A 25,500-nucleotide genomic window follows, 5' to 3' on the forward strand; every position below is an offset into this window, starting at 1 on the left:
AATATTTTTCAGCGCGCAAATCGATAAAAAATATTAATAATGGATAGTGGGCCCCACTAATGGAATTTTTTAACGGCAAGATAACGACAAGGTTACCGTATGGAAACAAAAAATATATTGGGGTTACAGTGTAGAAAGTGATATATGTTGAGACACAACGTAGAAAAGTGAAAAAAAAAACAGGATTACTATATAGAAAAACCCTTGTTTTAATAATATTTCATAATTGTCTATTTGTGTTCTGTCTCATGAATATCAACATGAAAAAGTAATTAATTTGCATAATTAAGCAAGAAAATGGAACAACCTACTTTTAGATACTAATTGTCTTTTGAATAGATCAATTGTATGCAAGGGAAAATATAATCTACTCACAAACTAATTAAGGAATAAGGAACGATTCTCAATCATTTGTTCGTTTAGGAATATAGATTACACTTAATGTTACAAAAATCATAACTAAAGTAAATAAAACCTTATATCGTACAGGCCAAAAAGCTAGTTTACTTTAAATTACAAATGAGAATCATAGAATGTGTATCCACCCCTCCACCTCAACCCAACCTACATAATTTTTTTTGTAAATGTATAAATGAAGCCAAAATGATAGTTTTATTTGTGTCAAAACCTACCAATTTGTGGAGCACAAATTGTTAACTTCTTGAATCTGCAAAAATGCTGGAGGATGCTCATATTCAATTTTTACAAAAAATCACCACAAATAATAATAATAATAACAATAATCATAACCAAAATTATCACTATATTTTTCAACTCCCAATTTTGTCAAGATTTTCAGACACATTTTTCATCCTAGGTCGAACCTCAGGATCACTTTCAGTGCAAGAAAGAGCCACATGAAAGGCAGCCAACACCTCTTTCTTAGCATGTACCTCTTGTAACAACATAGGATCTACCATTTCCGAAAGCGGGTTTTCCTCTTCAAAACCCATCCTAACCCATTTCACCAAATCATGTACTTCAGTTGAAGTCGATGTTGTTGGGGAAGAGTGTTCAGGGGATTTCCCTGTTAGTAACTCGAGCACGACTACTCCAAATGAGTAGACGTCCCATTTTTGAGTTGGTCGACTACCAGGGATTTTTGCCTCGGGTGCACGATAGTTGTTTATTTTCTCTTGACTAGTGGACTTAACATACGGGAGTGCACCTCCCATGAACCCACCGGAGGAGGAAGGATTGTTCCCCGCGATGCTAATCAAACGATTTAGGCCAAAATCGGAGATATGTGGTCGAAACTCGTTGTCGAGGAGGATGTTTGATGGCTTAATATCTCCATGAACAAATTTCCTAGGGCTACATTCATGAAGATAGGCCAAACCTCTAGCCGTTCCTTTGGCTATTTTCAACCTTGTTTTCCATGTTAGGCTTGTTGATGGTTGCCCTGTTCTCCCTGTTTCATCAATAATGAAATTTGTCACATTACTCACGTGTAATAGTAAATGCAATTTATGTACGAGCATCAATTCTCGTTTAATCACCCATGTTATTTTACATTAACGACATGTGCACTAAGACTTTAATTCTTTGTTGGTTCGAAAAAAAAAACTAAAAGATTAGATAAGAATCGAACCTAATACCTCTTACAACCTAAACCCCTATTGGCATAACACTAAACTATTTGAATGTTAATCTAAAACTAATTGAAGCAAATTCAATTAAGAGAAAATCAAATATATTCTATAGTTTTTGGCAGCACCAATTAGCCAGTGAGAGAATCTTGGCAACCAAAGCCTACAAAGACAAAGACAAAAGAGTTTTGAATATCCATCTGAAAGTACTGAGAGTGCTACATAATTATTTAACTTATAATTAAATAATATAATGATGGATCTAAATCTGAAAGTCCTGAGAGTGCTACATAATTATTGCTTATTTTGGGGGGTTTAATTTGACTAATTATCCATTATTTGTAGAAATTTCCAAGAAAAATAATGCAGTTAAAAGCATCCAATGTTTGAATATAGTGTGACTGTTAGTTAAATGTGCAACCAAGTAAACATTCTTAGGTAAGTTTTGATTGACAGAAAACCATTTTAGGTCAACTACCAAAGTTAGTGGTATGAACTACATGGCCAAAATTTATTAGTCAAGGTCTCTTTAGATATAGTTTGACATTTTGACATTGTGTTTCAAAACTATATTTAAAATAAGTAGGGAAACAAAAAATATTACAATAAAAGTTAATTGCTTTTAATCTATCAAAAATTGCAGTTTTTCTAGTTAGGTCGTCATAAATATATATATTTCTAACTATTTCTATAAAGTAAAATGCATCACATTTATTTTTATTTTAATGTTATATATACTTCGTATTTTTTTTTATATGCACAATCTATCATTAAATATTATTCATATAAGTATATAATCTAATTAATGTTTCTAATTTATATGATTACCCAAAATAATCCTTAGCTACCCAAGATACATAAAAAGGGAGGTGAGTTTTTTTTTTGGGTTTAATTAATAATAGGTGATATATATTTCAATAAATGCACCATGTAACGCAAAAAGCTAGGTAGTACTTCTAATAAAACAAACAATGTTATTTCATGGTAATGGGGAACAACCTTAACTCTCAAACTTCCACAAGTAACAATGGTGTACGACTTTTAAGTATCATTTCACCAAAGTGCCTTCAAAGCTACTACTCCACATTTTCATCATTGGATGCTCACTACATAGTCCTAAACAGAGCTACCCACCAAGAAAACTACTCATTACATCCTAACATATTTATCATTTTATGTACCATCAATGTCATTTTTTGTAGCATTGGATTAGTTGGCCATAAATATTGGTTACCCCCACCAAATTAAACTCTATAATTCAAGGACAAGTAAGAAAGAAAAGGATTGAAGGATGACCAACATTAACTATATGTAACATCTCATATTATAATGTTATGGGCCATAGCTAGGTGTTATGTTTATATATTCATAATTTCATGTTGTATTAAATTTTTTGCATATAGAGGTATGGTACTTGGTAAGTGGTAACTAGTATTAATAGTGGGGATTCATCAAGGTTGCATAATCCAAGTCGTAAGGCTCCAAAAAAAGAAGTCATAAGGCTCACACATATTGTACCCGGCCGATCACCCTTATCTCAACCATGTGCGTATTACATAATAGTGTTATGATATGATTCAATAATCTCTTAATTATAGCGTCATACTCCCTACCATCACTCCAAAATTTTTGCAACATATACCATTTTTGTACATGAGAAGCCTGTGATTGTGGCTAACTATTCAACACGTTGAAAAGTCGTCGTAAATACATGCACTTTCTTTTTCTCTTAAGGAGTTGTGACTTGTGAGTAACAACACTTGTTTTTTGCAGGTCAGACACATAAAAAAAAAAAAAAAAAAAATCCAACTCCTATAAACAGTTGTGTTTTTTCAAGATGATTATCAAATAACGATCTGTCATATATCATTGTATCATAATGCTAAGTTTTGAATCCAACAAATAAAATTCATTTTTTTGTCAAATAACTTTTGCCCACTCATTCTCAACATGAACATAGACCATCAGCTACTAACTAACAGCAAAGATTTCCCAAAAGATCGATGTGAGGACCATTTTTAAATGAAGTATAAAATTAGACAATAATATAGTACCACTTATATATATATTTTTTGAGACATAAAATAAGCTTGATTTTGGCATGACTTGAAGTAGCAAATCTATAGCGTAGTGGATCACTAAATGACAAACATAAGGCTAATTATATTAGACATAAGACTGATTAATTATTTATTCTAAGTACTGTATAAAAAAACCATAAATTACTCAACTTTCATGCAAACTATGCTACTGCTAGTAATCTAAAAGGATGCTGCACTCAAACTTTACCAATATATTCCCATATATGACAAAGGCAAGTCATTTAGCAGCTAGCTTAGCCTACATGATATGGTTTTTGTCCTTTGAGCATATACTTCTTATAAGCTATGCTGGATCCCATTTATATCTCTGTTTGAAATTAGTTATCACGTTATTAGCTTGTGTTTTCGTAACGGTGCTATTTGGAGAGGCCTAGTAGACTAGTAGTATAAATACTCCGTAGTATTAAACCACTAAAATATCATAATTCAAACAAAAAAGGCTATTAAATAGGATTTTAAATTTTAAAAGTTGTTCGTACTTAAGTCTCAAAATTAATAATTGTCCTTTATGCACCATAAACAACATTCCTTCAATTAGATTTTGTACTTAAACCAGTGTAATAAACCAAATTCAAAACATTGTACTGTATGTATTTAAGTCAAAGGAAACATAAATTAAACTCACCTCCTTATCCACCTAATTAATTATACCATAATTTTATTCATGCACAATAATAATATTATATAAGAGTATTTTCTAAGTAAAAAAAAAGACAAAATTATAAAAGAATTAACCAAAAAGAGAGATTTGGACTGACCTCGAAGAGCATTACCAAGATTGCCATTAGAAATAAAATCAGAAATGAGCAATTTTTCATCAGGAGCCCAATAATAAGCTCTCAATTTAACCACATTTGGATGCTTAATTTTCCCAATTGCTTGAATTTCAGCAACAAATTCTTTATACCTTTGTTGATCACCACCTTCTCCTAATCTTCTAACAGCAACTGGCACACCATTTCCAAGCACTACTTTATAAACTATTCCTAACCCACTTTTTCCTAAAACATAAGCTGATGCTCTTAACAATTCATCCAACTCAAATGTAAAACCCTTGTCAATTGCTACTAGCTCTCCTTCCCCTTCTCCACCACCCTCGCCGCCTTCGGAACTCCCCTTATCCGACTCGCTTTCTATGTCGTTGCTTGTTGATCCGCCTCTGAAGCACCCAAAGCAGAGCCCTGTTTTTTTATCTTTGTTCATGTGCCGTCCTAACTTGATGGTGCCAGTGCAGCTGCATCCAGAGGAGTGATCCTTTTTCTTCCAGTAATAGTATACGAGGACGAGTCCCACAAAGGCGACTACTACAGCATCTGCTGCGGAGATGAGGAGGATCAGCCCCGGGCTTAGCCCCTTTCGCTTGGGGCTGATCCCCCTACTGTCCTCGGGTGGGGGAGAGTTCGGGTTTGTTGTTGTTTTAGTACAGTCCTTTTGTAATGGGAACCCGCATAAGAGCGGGTTCCCTAAAAAGGCGGTGGGCCCCTGATTGGCGAATGAGCCTGTTTGGGGGATTTCCCCAGACAAGTTATTCGCCCTCAGGTCAAAGCTCACCGTCATGGGAAGATCCCCGAGTGACTTGGGGATCTTCCCGGATAGATGGTTAAACGAAAGGTTTAATGTCCCGGAGAGCGACTTTAGCTCTCCGAGCTGCTCAGGGATTTTCCCCTGTATCTGGTTAGATGATAAATCAAGTTGAACTAGATTCACTAGTTCATGCCAAATTCCTCCAGGAAGTTCACCGGAGAAGTTATTTCTCGCCAGAATCAGTCTTTGGAGCTGCTTACACTCCTTCAAACCATTCGGAATCTCGCCGGAGAGAGAATTTCCAGAAACATCTACATTCTGAATTTTTGGAAGTGAGCACATGGAGGTTGGGAGAGGACCAGAGAGATTGTTCCCATACAAGAAAATGCTATGGAGCGAAGTCGCATTGAAGATTTGATCAGGAATCGAGCCGTAGAAACTGTTCCCGTGGAGGTTTAATCTCCGAAGGAAAGTAAGGGAGCCGAGCTCCGAGGGGATGTACCCTCGGAGATTTTTTCCTGCGACGGATATTCCAACAACCCGAGGGTTGGGACTAGTAGTGGAATTTCCGTCGCAGGAGACCCCGGTCCATCCACAGGGATCGGGGTCATTCTCGTCCCAGTCCGCAAATACTGCGGACGAGGATGAGTGGTCAACGGCCGACTTGAGGGAAAGGAGAGCGAGGCCGTCGGGGGATAAAGAATAAACTCTAGATGTGATCGTGAAGAGGAGGAGGAATGAACAAAGAAAAAATTGGAGGTTCATTTTTTTTTACAAATTAGTGAAATATTTGGGGTGTTAGTGTTACATCAACAAAGGATGACTTGTGTATACTTCGTAAGTGTTAGTTAAATTTTTTTGCTGTTTAAGAAATCTTAGAATTATTTTTGGAGGAGAGAGAATACGGTTGAGAAGAGGTGGGTAGGGGTATTAATGTGAGGATTTGATAGAAGAAAGTGGGCCCATAGCCCGCCAAGAAATAAATAGAAGGGAAATAATTTATTTATTTTTTAATTTATTTTTTTAGAAAGGTGGTCAAATAATGGGGAAGGAAGAAGAGAGTAGAAGGAAAGCAAAGGGTTAAATCATCAAATGCATAACGACTTGTGTAAAAGCTAGCTAGGTAGGTTTTGTTCCATTTATAAATGGAGGATGGTAGAATGATTTGAGTACATTTAATGACTTGGATCAACTTAAAGTTTGCTGCATTTTTGTTGATCATTCGAGTCAGATTTTATAATTAGTGAATTTGCTATGTAAAGATGTCATTAGGTCGGCTTAGCGTGCAATTAAGAGACACCGTATAATTTAGAATGGAAAAACACAATATGGGCATGCAATATTCGTCTTGCTTGCTTTTAGGAGTCGTTTGTCTAAGCTAATGTTGTTAGTTTCCCTATATTAATTAACCATCATAAGTCATTCTTGCATTTGCTTGATGAGCTCCAATAAGAACAAGTTCATCTAGTAATAAGGTTATCAGAGATGATTATATACGCTGTACTCTTGTATTTGCTTGATGAGCTCCAATGTCATTTGCGTAAGTATCTTATATAAATTGAAAAGAGTTAATTATCGAGTAAGTGTTTACTACTAGTTTAGACTTGTTGAAAGGACTTTTAGGTCATGTTTTGTTCATCTTAGGACTTGTTTTGTTCAGCTTAATTTTAGTTCAGTTCATTTAAGCTCCAATCTATTCAATTCAGTCTAGTTCCTAATTTCCTTCTCTCAAAATTAAAACAGTATATTTTAACTGTATTCAGTTCAATTCAGTTCATCTCAGCTCTAAAATGTTCAATTTAGTTTCAATCAGTTCAGTTCAGTTTAGCTTTTAATTTCCTTCTCTCATAAACAATTCATTTCAACTCTATTCAGTTTACTTCAGTTTAACTCCAATCAGTTCAGTTCAGCCCCAATCAGTTCAGTTTAGTTTAGTTGTTTTCAGTAAATCGGAACATGCCCTTACTTACAGTTTTCAAGATTAATAAGTATAAATAACGGCTAATAACTTTAGAAAAGATAAACTAGTTCATTTAAAGTGAAGATAATTTTTAAAAATGGTAAAAAAAAAATAATAATAAAATAATAAGAGCTGCTCCTACCAAAGTTCAATTTACAATTACAATAATTTTTATTTTTTTTTAATAAGGTTTAAGTAAGTTTATTTAAGTAAAATTTGATGAATAGAATGCACCATAATGTACTTAACAATGAACGTTGATTTTATGAAAAAGGTTCAATATGTCGAGAGAAGGACGTAATATACAAAGATCTTTGTTTCAAAAAAAAAAAAAATACAAAGATCTTGATTTTCATTTGTTTTAATTTTTCGTAGGCAGATACTACTATATTAGCCATTAAAATTTAAAGGACTGCAATAATCGTTGGCAATCTTAGCTTTCTCCCCAAAAAAAAAAAAAAAAAAAAAAGGGTTGCGATGTTGAAATGAGAATGTATAGTATTTATTTGATGTGGTTCCGATGAATTGTAGGACCACAAATTGATGGACAATCTTTATTTCTCAAATTTAGACATACATACAGTTCAAATATTAATGGAAGTAGAAAATCAACATGTAAAATATCCTCCAAACTTTTCTGCATGAATTGGATTCCATTTCGTAGAATGAATAATGCAGCAAATTGACTTGTGTTTAAAGTATTCCGATTTAATAAAACAATTCATCTTACCTACCTAAAAAAATACTATCAATCAATTAAATTGAATGTATATCGATTTTAACTACTAAAATTAACATCAAATGTTATTTGAATTAAGTCGATACAATTAATTAATTTGTACCGTCACATACATAATATTAAATTAGAAATTAAACCTATATTTCATATTTTTAAAGATCAGAAATGAGCGTGTGCGTACAATTATATATATTGGAAAAACCTCATGCTTTATATGTACGAAAGGAAATAGAGGAAATTTTGATTATTATTTGGAATAGAGAGTAATTAGGCCTATCACTTTCGCGTAGCTAACAATCTACACTTTTAAATTTGTAAACATAAAAGTGTATATGATTTCAATTAGCCGTATCATTAAGCCTAGTATCTTTTTATGTGAATCTTTATGTCATATATATAAGAGAAAAGCTATTTCTACGTCAAATGGTGATTATATTTATATTGATTTTAAGCTAAATAATTATTCATTAATTTTTCAAAGAGGAGTAGTCACTAAGTAGCTAGAAGTGTGATTATATCTTGTTCTCAATCATGAAATTATGCTTAGAAGCTAACGAAACTTGAAAAAGAAGATGCGAGAGGGGGCATGTTTCCAGGTTGTGGAGAGGATGTATATTGTATATATGTATTTTTTCGTCATCTGCTTGTTCTATCTAATTGAATTCCTCCATTTTTACGATAACAATCTTCGACTATTTGGCATTATTATAATATTCGTGAACTTTTCTTTGACCGTCTTTTTGTCTTATGTGTAAGAAAACAAATATGCGGATTACTTAACTTAGTAATTATGTGAGATACAAGTAGATGTTATTAGATTTAATTTGTTTTCTATTCAAAAAAAAAAAGATTTAATTTGTTTAATGAATATTTATAATAATATAAATTTCTTGACTAGAACTTTAACTTGCCGATCACAATTTAATGGTTGAAGACATGTATTAACGAATGTTAACAAAAAATAATGAAGTACAAAATCAGGCATTATACGAATTAAAATATTAAGAATCTATACTTAGTATTTAAAAACTCAAACTAAAAAGGACATATGTTATCATTATATTACACTTCTCCATCTTCTTTTTCAACCCAATGTGCCACATGCCATCTTACATTTTTAATTCCACTATTTTTCTGAACTCTTTCATTAAACCTTCATGTTCATTATTCTCCCCTAGCCTCTTCAACTCAACCATTTTATTTTCTCTCTTGAATTTTAATCCCTCCACCTTCTTTCTATCAAGCCTAATTTTGAATTAAAGTTCGATTTTTTTTATTTCTTTAATTATGTTTTCAGTTACACATCACACCAATAATTATTTATTGGTAATCATCTCTCAATACAATTTTCTATGAACAACTCGTGCATTACACGGAGCAGAAGGCTAGTTAAACTTAGGGTCTGTTCTCTTACGTTGAAATTCAGTTCAGTTCAGCTCAGCTCAGCTCAGTTCAGTTCAGTTCAGTTCAGTTCAGTTCAGCTCAGTTCAGTTCAGCTCAGTTCAGTTCAGCTCCTAATTTCCTTCTCTTATAAAATATTCATTTCAGTTCAGTTTAGTTCAGTTCAGCTCCGTTCACTTCAGTTCATTTCAGATGAGTTCAGTCAATGAAAACAGGCCCTTAATATGGAGTACAATATAGCATTATTAGCATAGCTTCGTCATCATTTACATAGACATTATTTCCACCTAACTAGCTAATATTTGTAAAACAAACGTAATTAGGAGGTAAAAGAGGTGTACACGTTTTAAAAGGCACGCATGCTAATATCCAATGCAATCGTTGAGTACATTTACTATGGCTCCAGGGCAAAACACTTACTCCATACAAAGCTAGTTACACGTATGTATGTAGAGTAGTGTTACAATCGCATGTAGTACTTTGTATATATTTATGTATGAGCTAAACTTGTGCAATCCCTAATCATTACCAAAAGATTAAAGAGGAAGTTTAATGAGGAGCATAATGTGTATGATGATAGAGACAATGTAATTTAGACATGCAATTATTATCATATCATCTAGCAATTGAATATAACCATTAAAATCATGCCTCCATTGAACAAGAAACATGTAGCATTACTAAAGTCACTTTTACAATTTCCACTTCTTTACTTCCTACTCAAGGAATATCATCCAATTGTAAATGGCAATAAAACAATCCAATTCAATGATTTTATGGCATCAAGTATTACATATAAGGGTAGCAATTGAAGGTACGGTTTAATCAATGATCTTAAGGCATGTGATATTCGTTCTTGCTTGCTTTCGGAAGTTGTTTGTCTAAAACTATTGGTTTATATAATCTGTTAGTAAGTTTATTTAAGTAAAATTAGGTGAATAAAACACACCATAATATACCTAATATAATTAATATTCAAAATGGATTTTATTTAAGTAAAATTAGGTGAATAAAACACACCATAAAAAAGTGTAGATGATTTCAATTAGCCGTATTATTAAGCCTAGTATCTTTTTATGTGAATCATTTTGTCATAGAGGCTATTATTTCTACGGCAAATGGTGATTATTTTTATATTGATTTCAAGCTAACTAATTATTCATTAGTTTTTCAAAGAGGAGTAGTCACTAAGTAGCTAGATGTGTGATTATTATATATCTTATTCTCAATCATGAAATTATGCTTAGAAGCTAACGGAACTTGAAAAAGAAATGGGAGGGGGGGGGGGCATGTTTCCAGGTTGTAGGTGATGTATGTATGACATATGTATGTTTTCGTCATCTGCTTGTTCTATCTAATTGAATTCCTCCATACTTTTAGAGTTTTAGATAACAATCTTTGGTTATTTGGCATTACTATATAATTGCGCATTGTTCTTTGATCGTCCTAGGGCCTGTTCTCTTCAGCTTATTTTCAATTCAGTTCAGTTCAATTCAGTTCAATTCTTATCTTAATATACTTCTCTTATAAAATATTCAGTTTAGTTCAGTTCAGCTCTAATAAATTCAGTTCAGTTCAGCTCAGCTCAGTCAATCAGAACACGCCCTTAGTATTTTATATTCTTGTGCGTAAGAAAAAAACACACACACACATAGAGAGAGGCTCTCGTGAGAATTTTTCTTATGTGAGAAAACTTTTTATGTTTTAAATTTTTACTCGTATGTTTTAAATTTAAAATTTGATGTTCTAAACTTTTCCCCAGGTGTTCTAAATTGAATCAGGTGTTCTAAATTAATACTCACATGTTCTAAACCATAAATTAGTTACGTTAGATGTTATAAATTTCGAATGACTTATTTCAAAAAAATTTCAGTTATATGTTCTAAATTTTAAAACGTACATGTGTTCTAAGATTTTTAGTTATATGTTCTAAATTCGAAAGCATATGTTCCAATTTTTACTCACATGTTCTATATTTTATTTACTTATATGTTTAATATTTTTACTCCCATCTTCTATATTTTATACCAAGTGTTCTAAATTTTTTATTCACACGTTCCAAATTTTAAATCAGATGTTCTAAATTTTAATCATATGTTCTAAATTTCATAAAGCAATTTTTTTTTTTTAATTTTTACTCACATGTTCTAATTCTTGAATCAGATGTTCTAAAGTATTGCTCACACACTTGCTCAAAATTATTAGTCATATGTTCTAAATTTAAATTTGAGTCGCATGTTCTAAATTTTTACTCATGTGTTCTAAATGATAGATCAGTTCTCATATAAGTATGGATTCTCACATCTAAACCTATTCACACTGGATCCCTCCCATATATATATATATATATATATATATATAATTATATATATATATATATATAATTATATATATATATATATATATATATATATATAATTATGTGAGATTGTTATTTATTAGATTTCATGGTCAAATTGCAACCTTTCTACGTCATTAAAACGGTTGTAATATATGAAATTTACGACTGTTTTTGGACTATTATTAAATGGTCACAAAGGTATTTAAACATTTTTAAATGATAAATTGAAGGAATTGTGTCTTCGATAAGTGCAATTACTAGATATATCAAGGATCACTATTATGGAGATAATAAGTTCATTCTATTGGGGCGTCATCCTCTGTTGCTAGACTATGAGAGATGATATTTGGGCTAGTTAAATAGTCCAAAGCCCTTTAGAATGGATCCTATAAGGTCACACACAAGGGTAATGGGTTAAGCAAGTTAGAGGCCCATTAGTGGGCCTCATGAACATTTAACTAGTCATAAGTATGATTGGGCTAAGTGTAGTTTGAGTGGGATTAGGAATTGGGCTTTGACTTGGACTATTATTTAGAGATATGATCTATAAATAATAGTCATGCCTAGGGTTGATTAATCAAGTCACAATTAACATACAGTGAATTGTGAATCTAAGCAACCATCATCAAAAGTCATCTCTCCTCTCAAACACACGGCCCTCTCTCTCCCCTCTCACCCACGGCCGGCCACACTAGTGGTCCTCGTGGTGTTGCGCGGTGGTCCTTGGTTAGTTCGTTGTTCGTTCATCTCCGTAGAAGGTCAATTGAAGAGTTCTCTCGCGACTAACTAGCATTAGTGGAGGTCTTAATCCGCGCCCGTGGACCAAGTAGAAGAATCACACTTGAGGTTCTTTATCTCCCTAGTTCTTGCTCGATCACCGGTGGAATCACACTTCAAAGGTATTATTCTTACTCTTTATGTGTTATGCATGAGATCCTTGGTTAGGTGCTATATGAATATGATTCATGATTATTTCCGCTGCGTAGTACCTATAAACTCCTACAGTGGTATCAGTTAGCCTCTTGCAATTACATATATTGAGTAATAATTCTTTGATAATCCACAATTTTAATTCAATTAGGAGGGAGAATTATTTAATCATGGGTCAATTGTTATTTTAAATGTGATTTAATAATATAGAATCATTAAAGGTGTTTAATTTTCTCCATATTAACCTTGAATTGATCCGATTTTTTGCCCTAATAGCTTCGAAAATTTCGAACCCCAAGAACCCTAATTTTCGAAAATTTCGAAAATTTAAACCCTAATTTATGAAATTTTGTGTTTAATTTTTGATTTATTTCGATTGTAATATGTTTGAAGAATTTAATCTATTTGATTACATGTTAAAATTATGAATTTTCATGATCAAATTATTTAATTTAAGTGTTAAATTAAATTGGGGATTAATTTCATCAAGAACCTTAATTTCAAAATTGAATGTGATTTAGTTTTGGAATTAATTGGACCACATAAAGTTTAATTCAATTTTACAAAAATCTGTTTTGTTTTATTGAAAATAAAAAAATAAAAAAGGAAAATAATTTCAGCAGCAGCAACCGCGGCTGGGTGGCGCTGCCACGGCGGCTGCCGCTGCTGGTGGTCCAGAGGGAGGGGCGGGGAGGGGCAGCTGCAAGGGTCAGAACAGCAGCAACAGCAGCAGAGTGCACCTGCAGCGCGGCACTGCTGCTGCTGCCCTGCGCCGCTGCGAGCAGCGTACACCTTGCGGTGTACGGCCACGGTGGCTGGCTTCGGCTGGCCACACCACGGTGGCTGGCGACAGCTTATTAAAAAAAAATTATTTTATTTTGGATAAAATCAGATTTTCAAATTTTAAAAAGATAAGTTTTAATTTTGAAAAAATAATTAACAAAATTAAAGTTGTTAATTTTGTTAAGTTTGGATAATTATGGAGCAAAAGATTCTATTTGGATAATGATTGATTAAATAATGTGATTATCCCATAATTATTTATGGATAATAATTGATTTAAAATATGTGATTGGTTAGTAATTAGGATAGAATTTCCTAAATTAATTAGGATAATCATGGAAAATAAATATGATTTATCTTCCATAATTCAAATAAGATTTGATTCTATCTCATACCTAAATGAAAATATATGATATTTTATGATTGGTCATGAATAATATATGATATTATCTAATTACAGTAATTAATTAAAAATATGAGATATTTTATGCCATGTTTCCTCAATTATGATCATTCGATGTTATAGTTTAGGAAAGCATGATGAGTGATTTATTATGTGGCACTTTATAATATATGATATTATTTATTGATATATATATAAAGACTAGTATGGCCCATAGATTCTAAATACGATCTGCGCATCGTTTCGTATTTTTGTAATCTAAATACGGTATGCGTACCGTTAAGTATTTTTGTAATTTATTTTATTTATTTAAGTAGTAAATAGAATAGAATAGTATTACAGGTTGCAGTTAATCCAAGAAATTCATGGAGTAAAGGCCGAAAGGAGCAAGATGGATGAGATCCATGAAAGTTCAAGTGGGAGCTTTTTGCTTTATTAGTTTTTCTCAGGATTAAGGGGACATACTATGTCATGTTTTATTGCATTAGTAGATTATGCATGTTTAGGTTTATTTATGTTGCTTGATGATGCGCTAGAGTTCACTATTTAATCACAACATAATAAATCTAGATCCCAGTAATATTGATGCAGCTTTTCCAATTAAAAACCCGACGAAAACCTTAATCGTTTGTGATGGGTCGGCCCTCAGCAGAGCATCATAATATATCTTGGGGAAGTGGGGGTAGGACCGCATATCTACACTTTTAATTGGTTATATTCAACAAGGTTACCTAAAGCGTTTAGAACCTTGAAGCTAAGAGTAATAATTAAACATGCGATGGTTAATTATTCAACCAAGAATTACAAGAGTTGTAATCAGTAAAGAGTTTACTCACCTTGAAAATGTAATGGTTGATTGCAGGGCCTCACTCTGGTTAATTATTGCACAAATAAAGGATCTTGGAATCATTTTATTCAATAGGGGTCAATTTAAAATTGAATAAAATGCTTTAAAGTTACCAATAAATACTAAAATTACTTGTGGTACTTTAAATTTGTTAAACATAATTATTGAATTTTGCCTCGTTTTGTTTTTGTTTATAGATGAATAACTTATATGACAACACAGATTTACCAATGAAACTCAATTTAAGGCTAAATCTCAGAAACTACAGGCAATGGGAGGGCGAATTGAGAGATGTTCTCACAGCCACAAGCTTGAAGCTCGTCTATATGTACCCATTGAGAACAAGTGTGCTCTTGGTCAGGATCCTGAAATGCATGCGAAATTAGTTTTGGATGCACAAAGGGTCAAGTACCTAATACTGGAATCTATTCCAAACTGTTGGTATAATAGGTTCAGACGGTATGAGGTTACCAACTTGTATCAATGCCTTCGTGCTATCTGTAGAGGAGGCATGGGAGCATTGGGTAGTGGAGGTGTCAACGATCCTAATGTAAGAGAGGTTGTTAACTCGATCCCTCAGATTTACTATTCCTGGGCTGACAGTTTAAGGTATGAGACTTACAAGATACATGGTAAGATAATGGCAAAGAAACTCTTACCTGGTTAGTCAGTAAGGAACCGTGTTCATGAATTGATTGATTTAATCAATCAAATGGATATCCTTGGGAAACCGATCGATGATGACTCTGCGCGTGACATTATCTTGTTCTCGCTCCATGATGGTTTTGACATAGTAAGACTTTCTCATAATGATGAGGGATCATCAGCAAATTTGATCAACATCTTACTTAACCATGCTGAAGAGTACCTGATAAGGAGAGAATGTTAGTGCTTCTATTGTGGTGGATGGCAAGTCCATACACCAGGGTGTCCCCATTACACACCAGTGAAAACAGAAGGTAAGGAGTTACTTGATGTTTTTGTTGTAGAGATTAATCTTACTTCATCCTCCACTTGGGTATTCGATACCGGTTGTGGTGCTCATATCGTTAATGACGTGCAGGGCTTAAAAAGAAGTAGGAAGCTAGATCCAGGGGAAGTAACACTTCGAGTAGGAAATGGAGCAAAAGTTGCTGCACTTGCTATTGGGAGTTATCATTTGAGACTTCCTTCTGGACTTATTTTAGTACTTAATAACTGTTATTTCGTACCCAGCATTACTAAAAACATTATTTCAGTTCCAGTTTTAGATACTGAAGGATTTTCATTTGAAATAAGAGACAAGCGTTGTTTTATTTCGAAAGAAAGTATGTTATATGCTAATGCTAAGTTAATCAATGGCTTGTATGTTTTAGAATATGCAACTCATGTCTACAACATAGATCATAAAAAGCAGAAAACAGATGATTCAAACCCAACTTACCTATGGCATTGTAGGCTTGGTCACATAAACCAAAAGCGCATCCAGAAATTACAAAAGGATGGACTCCTTTCTTCCTTTGATTATGAATCATTTGAAAATTGTGAGTCATGCTTGCTTGGTAAAATGACCAAGTCACCCTTTACGGGTGTAGGTGAAAGAGCAAGTGACCTTTTGGGACTCATACATACGGATGTGTGTGGACCAATGAGTTCAAAGGCTAGGGCTCAATATAGATACTTCATTACTTTTACTGATGATTTAAGTAGATTTGGATATGTTTACTTAATGAAGCAGAAGTTGGAAGCCTTTGAAAAGTTCAAAGAATTCCATAATGAAGTACAAAACCAGCTTGGGAAAACAATTAAGGCATTACGATCTGATCGTGGTGGCGAATATTTAACCCAAGAATTTGATGAACATCTGATTAATTGTGGAATACTTTCACAATTAACCCCTCCAGGGACACCTCAATTAAATGGAGTGTCAGAAAGGAGGAATATGACTCTACTAGATATGGTTCGGTCCATGATGAGCTTTACTGATCTTCACATATCCTTTTGGGGATATGCATTAGAAGCAGCTTCCAGAGTACTAAACAGAAGCCCATCCAAAGCAGTTGAGAAGACACCATATGAGTTATGGCATGGAAGAGTTCCAAATTTGTCTTATCTCAAGATTTGGGGATGTGAAGCCTATGTAAAACGTTTACAAAGCGATAAACTACACCCTAAATCAGACAAGTGTTTCTTTGTGGGCTATCCTAAAGAAACAAGAGGGTATTACTTCTACAATCGTGAAGATAACAAAGTGTTTGTTGCTCGCGATGGTGTCTTTCTAGAAAAGGAATTTCTATCTAGAAAGCCAAGTGGGAGTAAAGTAGTTCTCGAAGAAATTCGAGACGAGCAACAAATGGATGTGGATAACACCACGTCAGAGGCGAGGGCGCATGAAACGATTTATCATGCGTCGGAGCAAGCTAATTCGACTAGCGAGACTCCTATCGTCCCACTTGAATCTAATTCATGCGAAAATCTTCAAGAAGTTGGAGAGAAAATTTCTACTGTTGCTCCTACCCCACGTAGGTCTGCCAGAATCAGAAACAAACAGTTTGTTGAGGTTCTGTTAACTGAGGATTCTGAAATCTTCCTATTGGAGAATGAGGAACCCACAACCTACAAGCAAGCTTTGGTGAGCCCCAACTCAAATGAATGGCTTGAGGCCATGAAATCCGAAATGGAATCAATGTCTGAAAATGCTGTATGGACCCTGGTGGACTTGCCTGATGGGGTAAAACCTATTGGTTGCAAGTGGGTTTACAAGATTAAGACAGACAAGGATGGAAATGCCTACATCTATAAAGCAAGACTGGTAGCAAAAGGATACAAGAAGATTCATGGTATTGACTATGATGAAACCTTTTCTCCAGTAGCAATGCTTAAGTCCATTCAGATTCTTCTAGCGATTGCTGCATTTTTCGATAACGAAATCTGGCAGATGGATGTCAAAAACGCCTTCTTGAATGGGTTCTTGATGGAGGAAGTGTATATGACACAACCTGAGGGTTTTGAAGATCCAGAAAATCCTTGAAAGGTATGCAAACTTCAGAAATCCATTTATGGATTGAAGCAAGCATTAAGGAGTTGGAACCTTCGTTTTGATGAAGCAATCAAACAGTTTGGTTTTCTCAAAAGCAAAGAGGAACCTTGTGTACACAAGAAGTCCAATGGGAGCAGCATAGTTTTCTTAGTCTTGTATGTAGATGACATACTCCTCATGGGGAACGACATACCAATGCTTGAGTCAGTCAAGGACTGGTTGAAGAGTTGTTTCTCCATGAAAGACTTGGGTGACGCCGAGTACATTTTGGGAATCAAGATTCATCGAGACAGGTCTCGAAGAATGATTAGGCTGAGTCAAGAGACTTATATTGATAAGGTTCTTGATAAGTTCGAGATGTCAAAATCCAAGAGAGGATTTCTCCCCATGTCTCATGGCATTACGCTCAGTAAATCTCAATGTTCGGTTACACCAGACGAGATGAGACGTATGGCGATTGTACCTTATGCTTCGGCGGTAGGGTCAATAATGTATGCCATGATCTGTACAAGGCCGGATGTTTCATATGCTTTAAGCATGTGTAGCAGATTTCAGGCAAATCCAGGAGAAGCACACTGGATAGCTGCCAAGAATATCCTTAAGTACTTGAGAAGGACTAAAGGAATGTTTCTAGTATATGGTGGCGAAGATGAGTTGGTTGTCAAAGGTTATACGGATGCGAGTCTCCAAACAGACAGAGATGATTTTAAATCCCAGTCTGCATACATTTTCTGTCTGAATGGAGGAGCAGTGAGCTGGAAGAGTTCAAAGCAAAGCACTATCGCAGACTCTACAACAGAATCAGAGTATTTGGCTGCTGTTGAAGCAGCTAAGGAAGCAGTTTGGATAAAGAAGTTCCTAGCTGAGCTTGATATTGTACCAAGTGCTCAAAATGGAATCGAATTGCATTGTGACAACAATGGCGCCATTGCTCAATCAAAGGAGCCTAGGTCACACTTCAAATCCAAAATGTTGAGAGGAAGTATTACCTCATTCGAGAGATTGTTGGCAGAGGAGATGTCAAGATGTGCAAAGTTCATACGGATGAGAATGTCTCTGATCCACTTACTAAACCCCTTCCATTGCCTAAGCATGAGAAGCACACTAGTGCAATTGGATTGAGGCAAATGATGTAATTAAAGGTTGTATCTGTTTTTGGAGAAAAATAAGTTACATATGTAATACATTCATTTGCAGAATTATGTTTAATCAGAAATTTATTATTTCTCTTATTTAATTGTGGTTTCAATATTAAATAAAATGTCCAAAATAATTATGGATTGATGGGCTCGTCAGGTTAGTTTATTTAAATAACCTGGTGAATGAAACCCCACAGGTGAACAAAATCCATATATTATTTAAACTTCCTAGTTCAGAATCATTAAATTGGACATAAATGATTTCTAATAATGGACTAGCATGTAAGATTGATTGGATAGCGCAGTTTCATGGGCTATAGGAGCATAGTGAGGCTCGGTCAATCACATGGATATGCATGAATGATGCATGATCGAACTATAGACCTACTTTGAAGTTCAAGTATAGAAATTTCGGATATATTAGTGGATTCCTTTGACATGAGTGGAGCATTGATTTCACTCAATGGATGTTATGGCTGTGGTACACTCAAACGTTTGCCCGTAACTGGAGATTATAAAGGGTGTTTCCCGATCATTTCAGAAATTGAGTGGGAGCTTTGGTTGCCACAAGATTGGATTGAGTCTACCTATTTAATTAGAAATGTGTCTTGGCCCCTTGAGGAGGGAGAATTCAGAAAATGTATGGCCGTACTCAAATGGATTACAAAGTAATCATTTGTTTTGTAATTCTAACTCAGTTTCTCAAGAAAAGATTTGTATATTAATATGATCACGACATGAGATGCAATCATATTATCAAATAGACACACATTGACTTAAGGAATTTGAATATTGGGCACTTGTCTCAGACAAGTGGGAGATTGAAGGAATTGTGTCTTCGATAAGTGCAATTACTAGATATATCAAGGATCACTATTATGGAGATAATAAGTTCATTCTATTGAGGCGTCATCCTCTGTTGCTAGACTATGAGAGATGATCTTTGGTCTAGTTAAATAGTCCAAAGCCCTTTAGAATGGATCCTATAAGATCACACACAAGGGTAATGGGTTAAGCAAGTTAGAGGCCCATTAGTGGGCCTCATGAACATTTAACTAGTCATAAGTATGATTGGGCTAAGTGTAGTTTGAGTGGGATTAGGAATTGGGCTTTGACTTGGACTATTATTTAGAGATATGATCTATAAATAATAGTCATGCCTAGGGTTGATTAATCAAGTCACAATTAACATACAGTGAATTGTGAATCTAAGCAACCATCATCAAAAGTCCTCTCTCCTCTCAAACACAAGGCCCTCTCTCTCCCCTCTCACCCACGGCCGGCCACACTAGTGGTCCTCGTGGTGTTGCGCGGTGGTCCTTGGTTAGTTCGTTGTTCGTTCATCTCCGTAGAAGGTCGATTGAAGAGTTCTCTCGCGACTAAATAGCATTAGTGGAGGTCTTAATCCGTGCCCGTGGACCAAGTAGAGTAATCACACTTGAGGTTCTTTATCTCCCTAGTTCTTGCTCGATCACCGGTGGAATCACGCTTCAAAGGTATTATTCTTACTCTTTATGTGTTATGCATGAGATCCTTGGTTAGGTGCTATATGAATATGATTCATGATTATTTCCGCTGCGTAGTACCTATAAACTCCTACATAAATGACATGTGTAAAATAAATGTAAATAAAATTAATTCTATTACGACCGCCTTGAGCGGTCGCAAAAATCGCAAATTGCGATCGTTCAATGTTATTTTTTAAAATATTGAAATAAAGGTATAAAAGGGGTGCCTCCTAACCCTAATTTTCTTGAATAGACGCTTTCTCTCTCTTCTCTTTCCTTTCTTTCTTTTCAGTCTCTTTTCTTTCCTTTCTCTCTCCTCACGCTTCTCCTTCTCCTCATTCCTCTTCTCCTAAAGAGTCACCATCTTTCTCTCTCATCCCTTTATCTTCTATCTTCACCGTATTTCTCCTAAAGAGTCACCATCTTTCTCTCTCATCCCTTCATCTTCCCTTTAAGACAATGAGGACATTGTCTGATTTAGCTTGGGGGGAAAGTTCTCGTGTTTGCATGGTATATCTTTCACCCTCTCTCTTTTTATTTTGTTTTTTTTCCTTTGTTGGTGTGTTTAAAATAGTTTTTTTTATTTGTTTAGTTTAGATTTTTATTGCTTTAAAAAAAATTCAAAAATACGTTCTAATGAATTATGAATCATGCTTTCCTGTGCCCTTGATGAAATTTTTTCGAAATTGTTTTGATTCTTGGTATATGATGATAAATACTGAGGATCAAGATTTGATGTTTGATTGTCTTGAAACTTTTAACATGCGTCAATTTTGCCCAACTACATGTGAATATGATGCTTGACTAGTTGATTGGTGAGGAATGTGTGTTAGTTCTTAGTATGTCAATGACGTTGATTATTGGTTTTTAATTTTGAGTAATGTTTATATGATCATTATTATACACATTGAGGAGGGCGAAGATATTTATTCTTTTACGTGACCTTCAGATGATTTTTGATGCATTTGTTCCCTTTTTTCTACCCATGTTGTTGCTTGTGTCTCTTTATTGTTTATTTAGCCACATTACAAGCTTATTACAGCCCCATTGGTTACTAGTCCCAAGCTTGGCTTGGGGGAGCTAATAGTTAGTGAAGTGATGGAGTTGTAGTGTGTACATTTTATTTTTGTAGTGTGTACATAATTTTTACAATGTGGGAGAATAAGAGGAGTAATTTGTTCTTTTGATATTGTGATTGAAAAAAATAGAAAAATTGTTGTTCAAAAGTTGAAAAAAAATTCCAATGTGAGATAAAAAGAAAAAAAAAAAGAGCAAAAAGAAAAATTGTTTCAATATTCAAGTGTTCTATTTGAAGGTTGCTCAAAAGAAAACGAGAAAAAAAAAAAGAATTCAATTTACATTATTATATTTTATGAGTGAAATTGTAAGTGATGGTGAAATTGTAAAAATCATTGATTGGTTTGTTTGGTGAATTTTTGTAGAGTAGAGTTGTGTAGAGAGATGATTTGGTCATTATTTATTTTTGGGTTTTTCTAAGCTATACCCCTAAGGTATTCAAGTTTCTAAGGTGTACCCATACTTTTTCAAGTTTCTAAGATGTGTCATTCAACTCCTTATCAATACTAAAATGTACCCTTTTTAGTTGTTTAAAAGTTATTTGAGAGTGTGATTTCGTGGCTTCAGTTTTCATTATTAGGGTTGCGGTGGCTAAGATTTCTTTCTCCTACCATTTCCTTACCTTTTATCATCTTTCTATTAAATTTATAGTTAACTTTAGGTGACGTGGAAGTCCCAAGGAGGGTACCATTCATTAATGGTACTGAGTTGAGGGGCACAACTTAGAAACTTGAAAAAGCATGGGTACACCTTAGAAACTCGAATACCTTAGGGGTATAGGTTAGAAAAACTCTTTATTTTTTATCTTGGTTTTATTATTAGAATTTTTCCCCCCTTAAGCATGGCTTTATTCTCATATTTTTCCAAATATTTCCTACCCTTTTACCTACCCTAGTCTTACATTACAAGATTTAAAGGCCTTCCGACCTTTGTGCATAGAGTTGTATGAATGTGAAATTAGTTGTTTATCAATGCGAAGAATGATTTGACATATTCTGAGTTGACTACTAGGTTGAGTGTATGTCTTTTTAAACACACGAGAGTTGTGAGTTAAGATGGCATTGTTCACATTTAAAGGGGTGGTTGGAGAGCGATCAAATATATCTTTTACTCGCCACATAAATGAGAGTTGAGCGCGTGAGCATTAGTATTGAATTCTATATGCTCTTGTGGTTAGCTCTATTTGATAATTGTTAGAGAAGATTGGTAATTGGATGACTTTGATTGGTTGACTTTGATACATATTTTTTAGAGTTACCTTGAATCCTATTTATTAATTTAAATTGTAATTGAGGCGAAGTATTGATTTATTTATTCATTGTTTTGTTTAGGGACAAGCAAATGTTTAGTTTAGGGGAATTTGATGAGTCTATTTTATATATATTTTTATTCCCTGTCCCACGGTCATATTTGTGTTTATTTGAGTTCTGCGGAGTTATTTTGAGCTATTTTTATTACTAATATACATTTTCTAGTGTTTTTGCAGAGTTGATATTATTTTGTAGGAATTTGCAAATTTATAACAATTCTCGAGCTAATTGAACCACTACAAAGATATTGGAGGTCGATTGTATTTTATGACCGAATTTTTAAAGCTCAACGCCGAACTAAATTAGTTTAATTTGATGATTAAGGGGTCGATTGATGAAGAAATCCAAGTTATTGCAAGCTAGTACATAAATCAATTAAGTTAAGTATATTGGGCCAAAGAAAATGAAAGATCCAATCTCGTGGAGCTGCTGGGCGTGGAGACCTAGCGGGCCCGATCTGGCGAGGCCTAGCCTGGTCAGTAATTATTTATGGCTAGACTCTAGTCTAGCCATTTATCCCTACACCCCCCTAAAACGACGCGTATTACTACCCCCACACATCCCAACCTACCCCACAGTAACTTCCCTCTAAAACCGCCAGTAACTTCCCACTACCCCACCCATATATATATATATAATTAAAAAAAAAAACTTTTCAAATGATCACATTTACTCTGCATTTTCTCTCTCATCCTCTTTCTCCAATTTCTCACTCAACTCTGCATTTTCAAATGATCACATTTAATTATCTATCCCTAGACTCTAGAGTAGGGAGCTCTACCTACATCCCTACGATTAATCCCTTCTCCTACCTCCATTCCCACTGCACACTAACTGATTTTACACCCTACATATACAAAGAAAAAATAAATCAAAGCCTCCATTTGCATTTTCTCTCTCCTTATTACCGGATTTCTTAGCTATTGTCTCTCTCCTCACCCATTTGCCATTTTCTCTCTCCTTACCCATTTCCTAGTCATTTTCTCTCTAAAAAAAGCTTTAATGGAAATTTTTTTTACAAAATTATCACAAGAATTTGTTTAATCACTTCGAAATTCATCAAAACAAAGGCGAAATTCAAAGAGTAAGTTATTTTGTTTAAGTTTGGAACGAAAAAGAGTATAAACTCTAGGTTTTGCTAAATTTTTGTTGCGATTGTATTTCAAGTACATAATTGAAAAATCAACCATGAAAAATGTATCAATGTAAGTATAATACTATAGTTCTAGTAATTTTTGTTCAAAACTAGTTAATTAAACCAATACATTCTTTATTTTTTTTATTTTTTTTGCATAGAGATTTAAATAATTTCAAAGAAGAAAAACAAAGTTTCTGGAAAAATGTAAGTATTAATACATTTAATTCGTAGTGATCTTTTTTTATTATTATTATTTTTTTATGAATGTTCATTTTTACTTTGATAAATGTTCATTTATATATTAGTATACTATCATTAACATATTAATAGATAAATAATATAAATGTTCATTTATATATAAAAGTTTATTTATATATAAATATTCACTCATATATTAGTACCCACGTAATAATATTCATTCTTTATCATAGTTTGGAGTGGGAAAATATTTTGATAAATGTTTATTATTATTTTCATAGATGTTCAATCACATAATAGTGTATGGTCATTCACAATTTCACATACTAGCATCCAATTATTAAAATTTTGATAAATGTTCATGTTTTTGTCATCTTCTTCAAATATTCCATGTTCGTTTCAATTTTAAATTTCAAAATCTCTTTTCTCATATAGATATATAGTCAATCACATATTCATAACTTCAAGAGTGTTTATTTACGTATATATTTTATGTATATGTTCATCGATTATTATATTTCATGATCATTTTCAAACTAATATATGTTCATGTATATATCAATAGATGTTCATTTCCATATTGAATAATTTAGATATGTTCATTTATGTATTGATAGTTGTTCATTATCATATTAATAGATGATCATTTATTATATATATGTTCATTTATATTCTAATAGATGTTACTTTTCACACCGATCATGCTTTATACTCATCCATACATGTTTATATTCATATGAAAATTGGTTCATTTTAAACATTTAGTCTTGCTCAAATCTAACACAATATTTTTTTTTATTGGTTTAAAAAGAATCGTGCATATAGTAAGTTAGACCACACAATAGCAATCATGGAAAAAAGAAAGACGGCAAAAAGAAGGAAACCAAAAAGGCATGGAGTCGCCAAGCAACATGAACCAATATCACAAGCTTGAATTTTTTATTTGGATCAAGAAGTTTATTGTGTTTGATTTTTTTTTTTGATAATCTTATTGTGTTTGATAATATATGTGGAATTGTATTGTACATTATTTTAATATCCAATTGTTCAATTTTTGGTGGTATACAATTTCATTTGATTTTATTAAGAAGGATATGAACTTTTTCTTTTTTCCTTGAGTACTACTATAAATAGTCATCTAGAAACACAAATACAAAAATATAATAAGTTGAATATTTTATCATGTCGTATTAGCATAATTAAACATTTAATAATTATTCTAAAGAAATAAACATTTAATAATACATAAGTGAACATTTGCATTGATGAAAATGAACATTTTATAGGTGATTTGGAATTGAAAAAACAACCAAAATGACGTCATTAGGAAGGAGTAGGGGTGCAGGCAGCTCTGCCTACCTCGGAGTGTAGGCAAAAATTTGTACCCGGTCAGGCATGAGTACTTCAGCTATTGGGCTTGTGCATTCTTGGGCCGGTTGCTTGGTTTTGTTTAGTGATAATTGATGATTGTCGGTTAGGAAGAGTATTAGCT

At 33.7% G+C, this 25,500-nt stretch overlaps 1 protein-coding gene across 1 annotated transcript; it reads right to left on the minus strand.

Annotated features, from left to right (window-relative positions):
• Positions 1 to 397: 397 nt before the first annotated feature.
• LOC110712361 (receptor protein kinase-like protein ZAR1) lies at positions 398 to 6,543 on the minus strand. The gene is made up of 2 exons (XM_021890812.1): positions 4,450 to 6,543; positions 398 to 1,411 (listed from the first exon to the last, which is right to left on the minus strand). The coding sequence occupies exons 1-2, from the start codon at positions 5,978 to 5,980 to the stop codon at positions 771 to 773; spliced, it is 2,172 nt and encodes a 723-aa protein (XP_021746504.1). The 5' UTR covers positions 5,981 to 6,543; the 3' UTR covers positions 398 to 770.
• Positions 6,544 to 25,500: the final 18,957 nt, after the last annotated feature.

The sequence above is a fragment of the Chenopodium quinoa genome, unplaced genomic scaffold (genome assembly GCF_001683475.1).
Source record: "Chenopodium quinoa cultivar QQ74 unplaced genomic scaffold, ASM168347v1, whole genome shotgun sequence".
NCBI classification, from domain to species: Eukaryota; Viridiplantae; Streptophyta; class Magnoliopsida; order Caryophyllales; family Amaranthaceae; genus Chenopodium; species Chenopodium quinoa.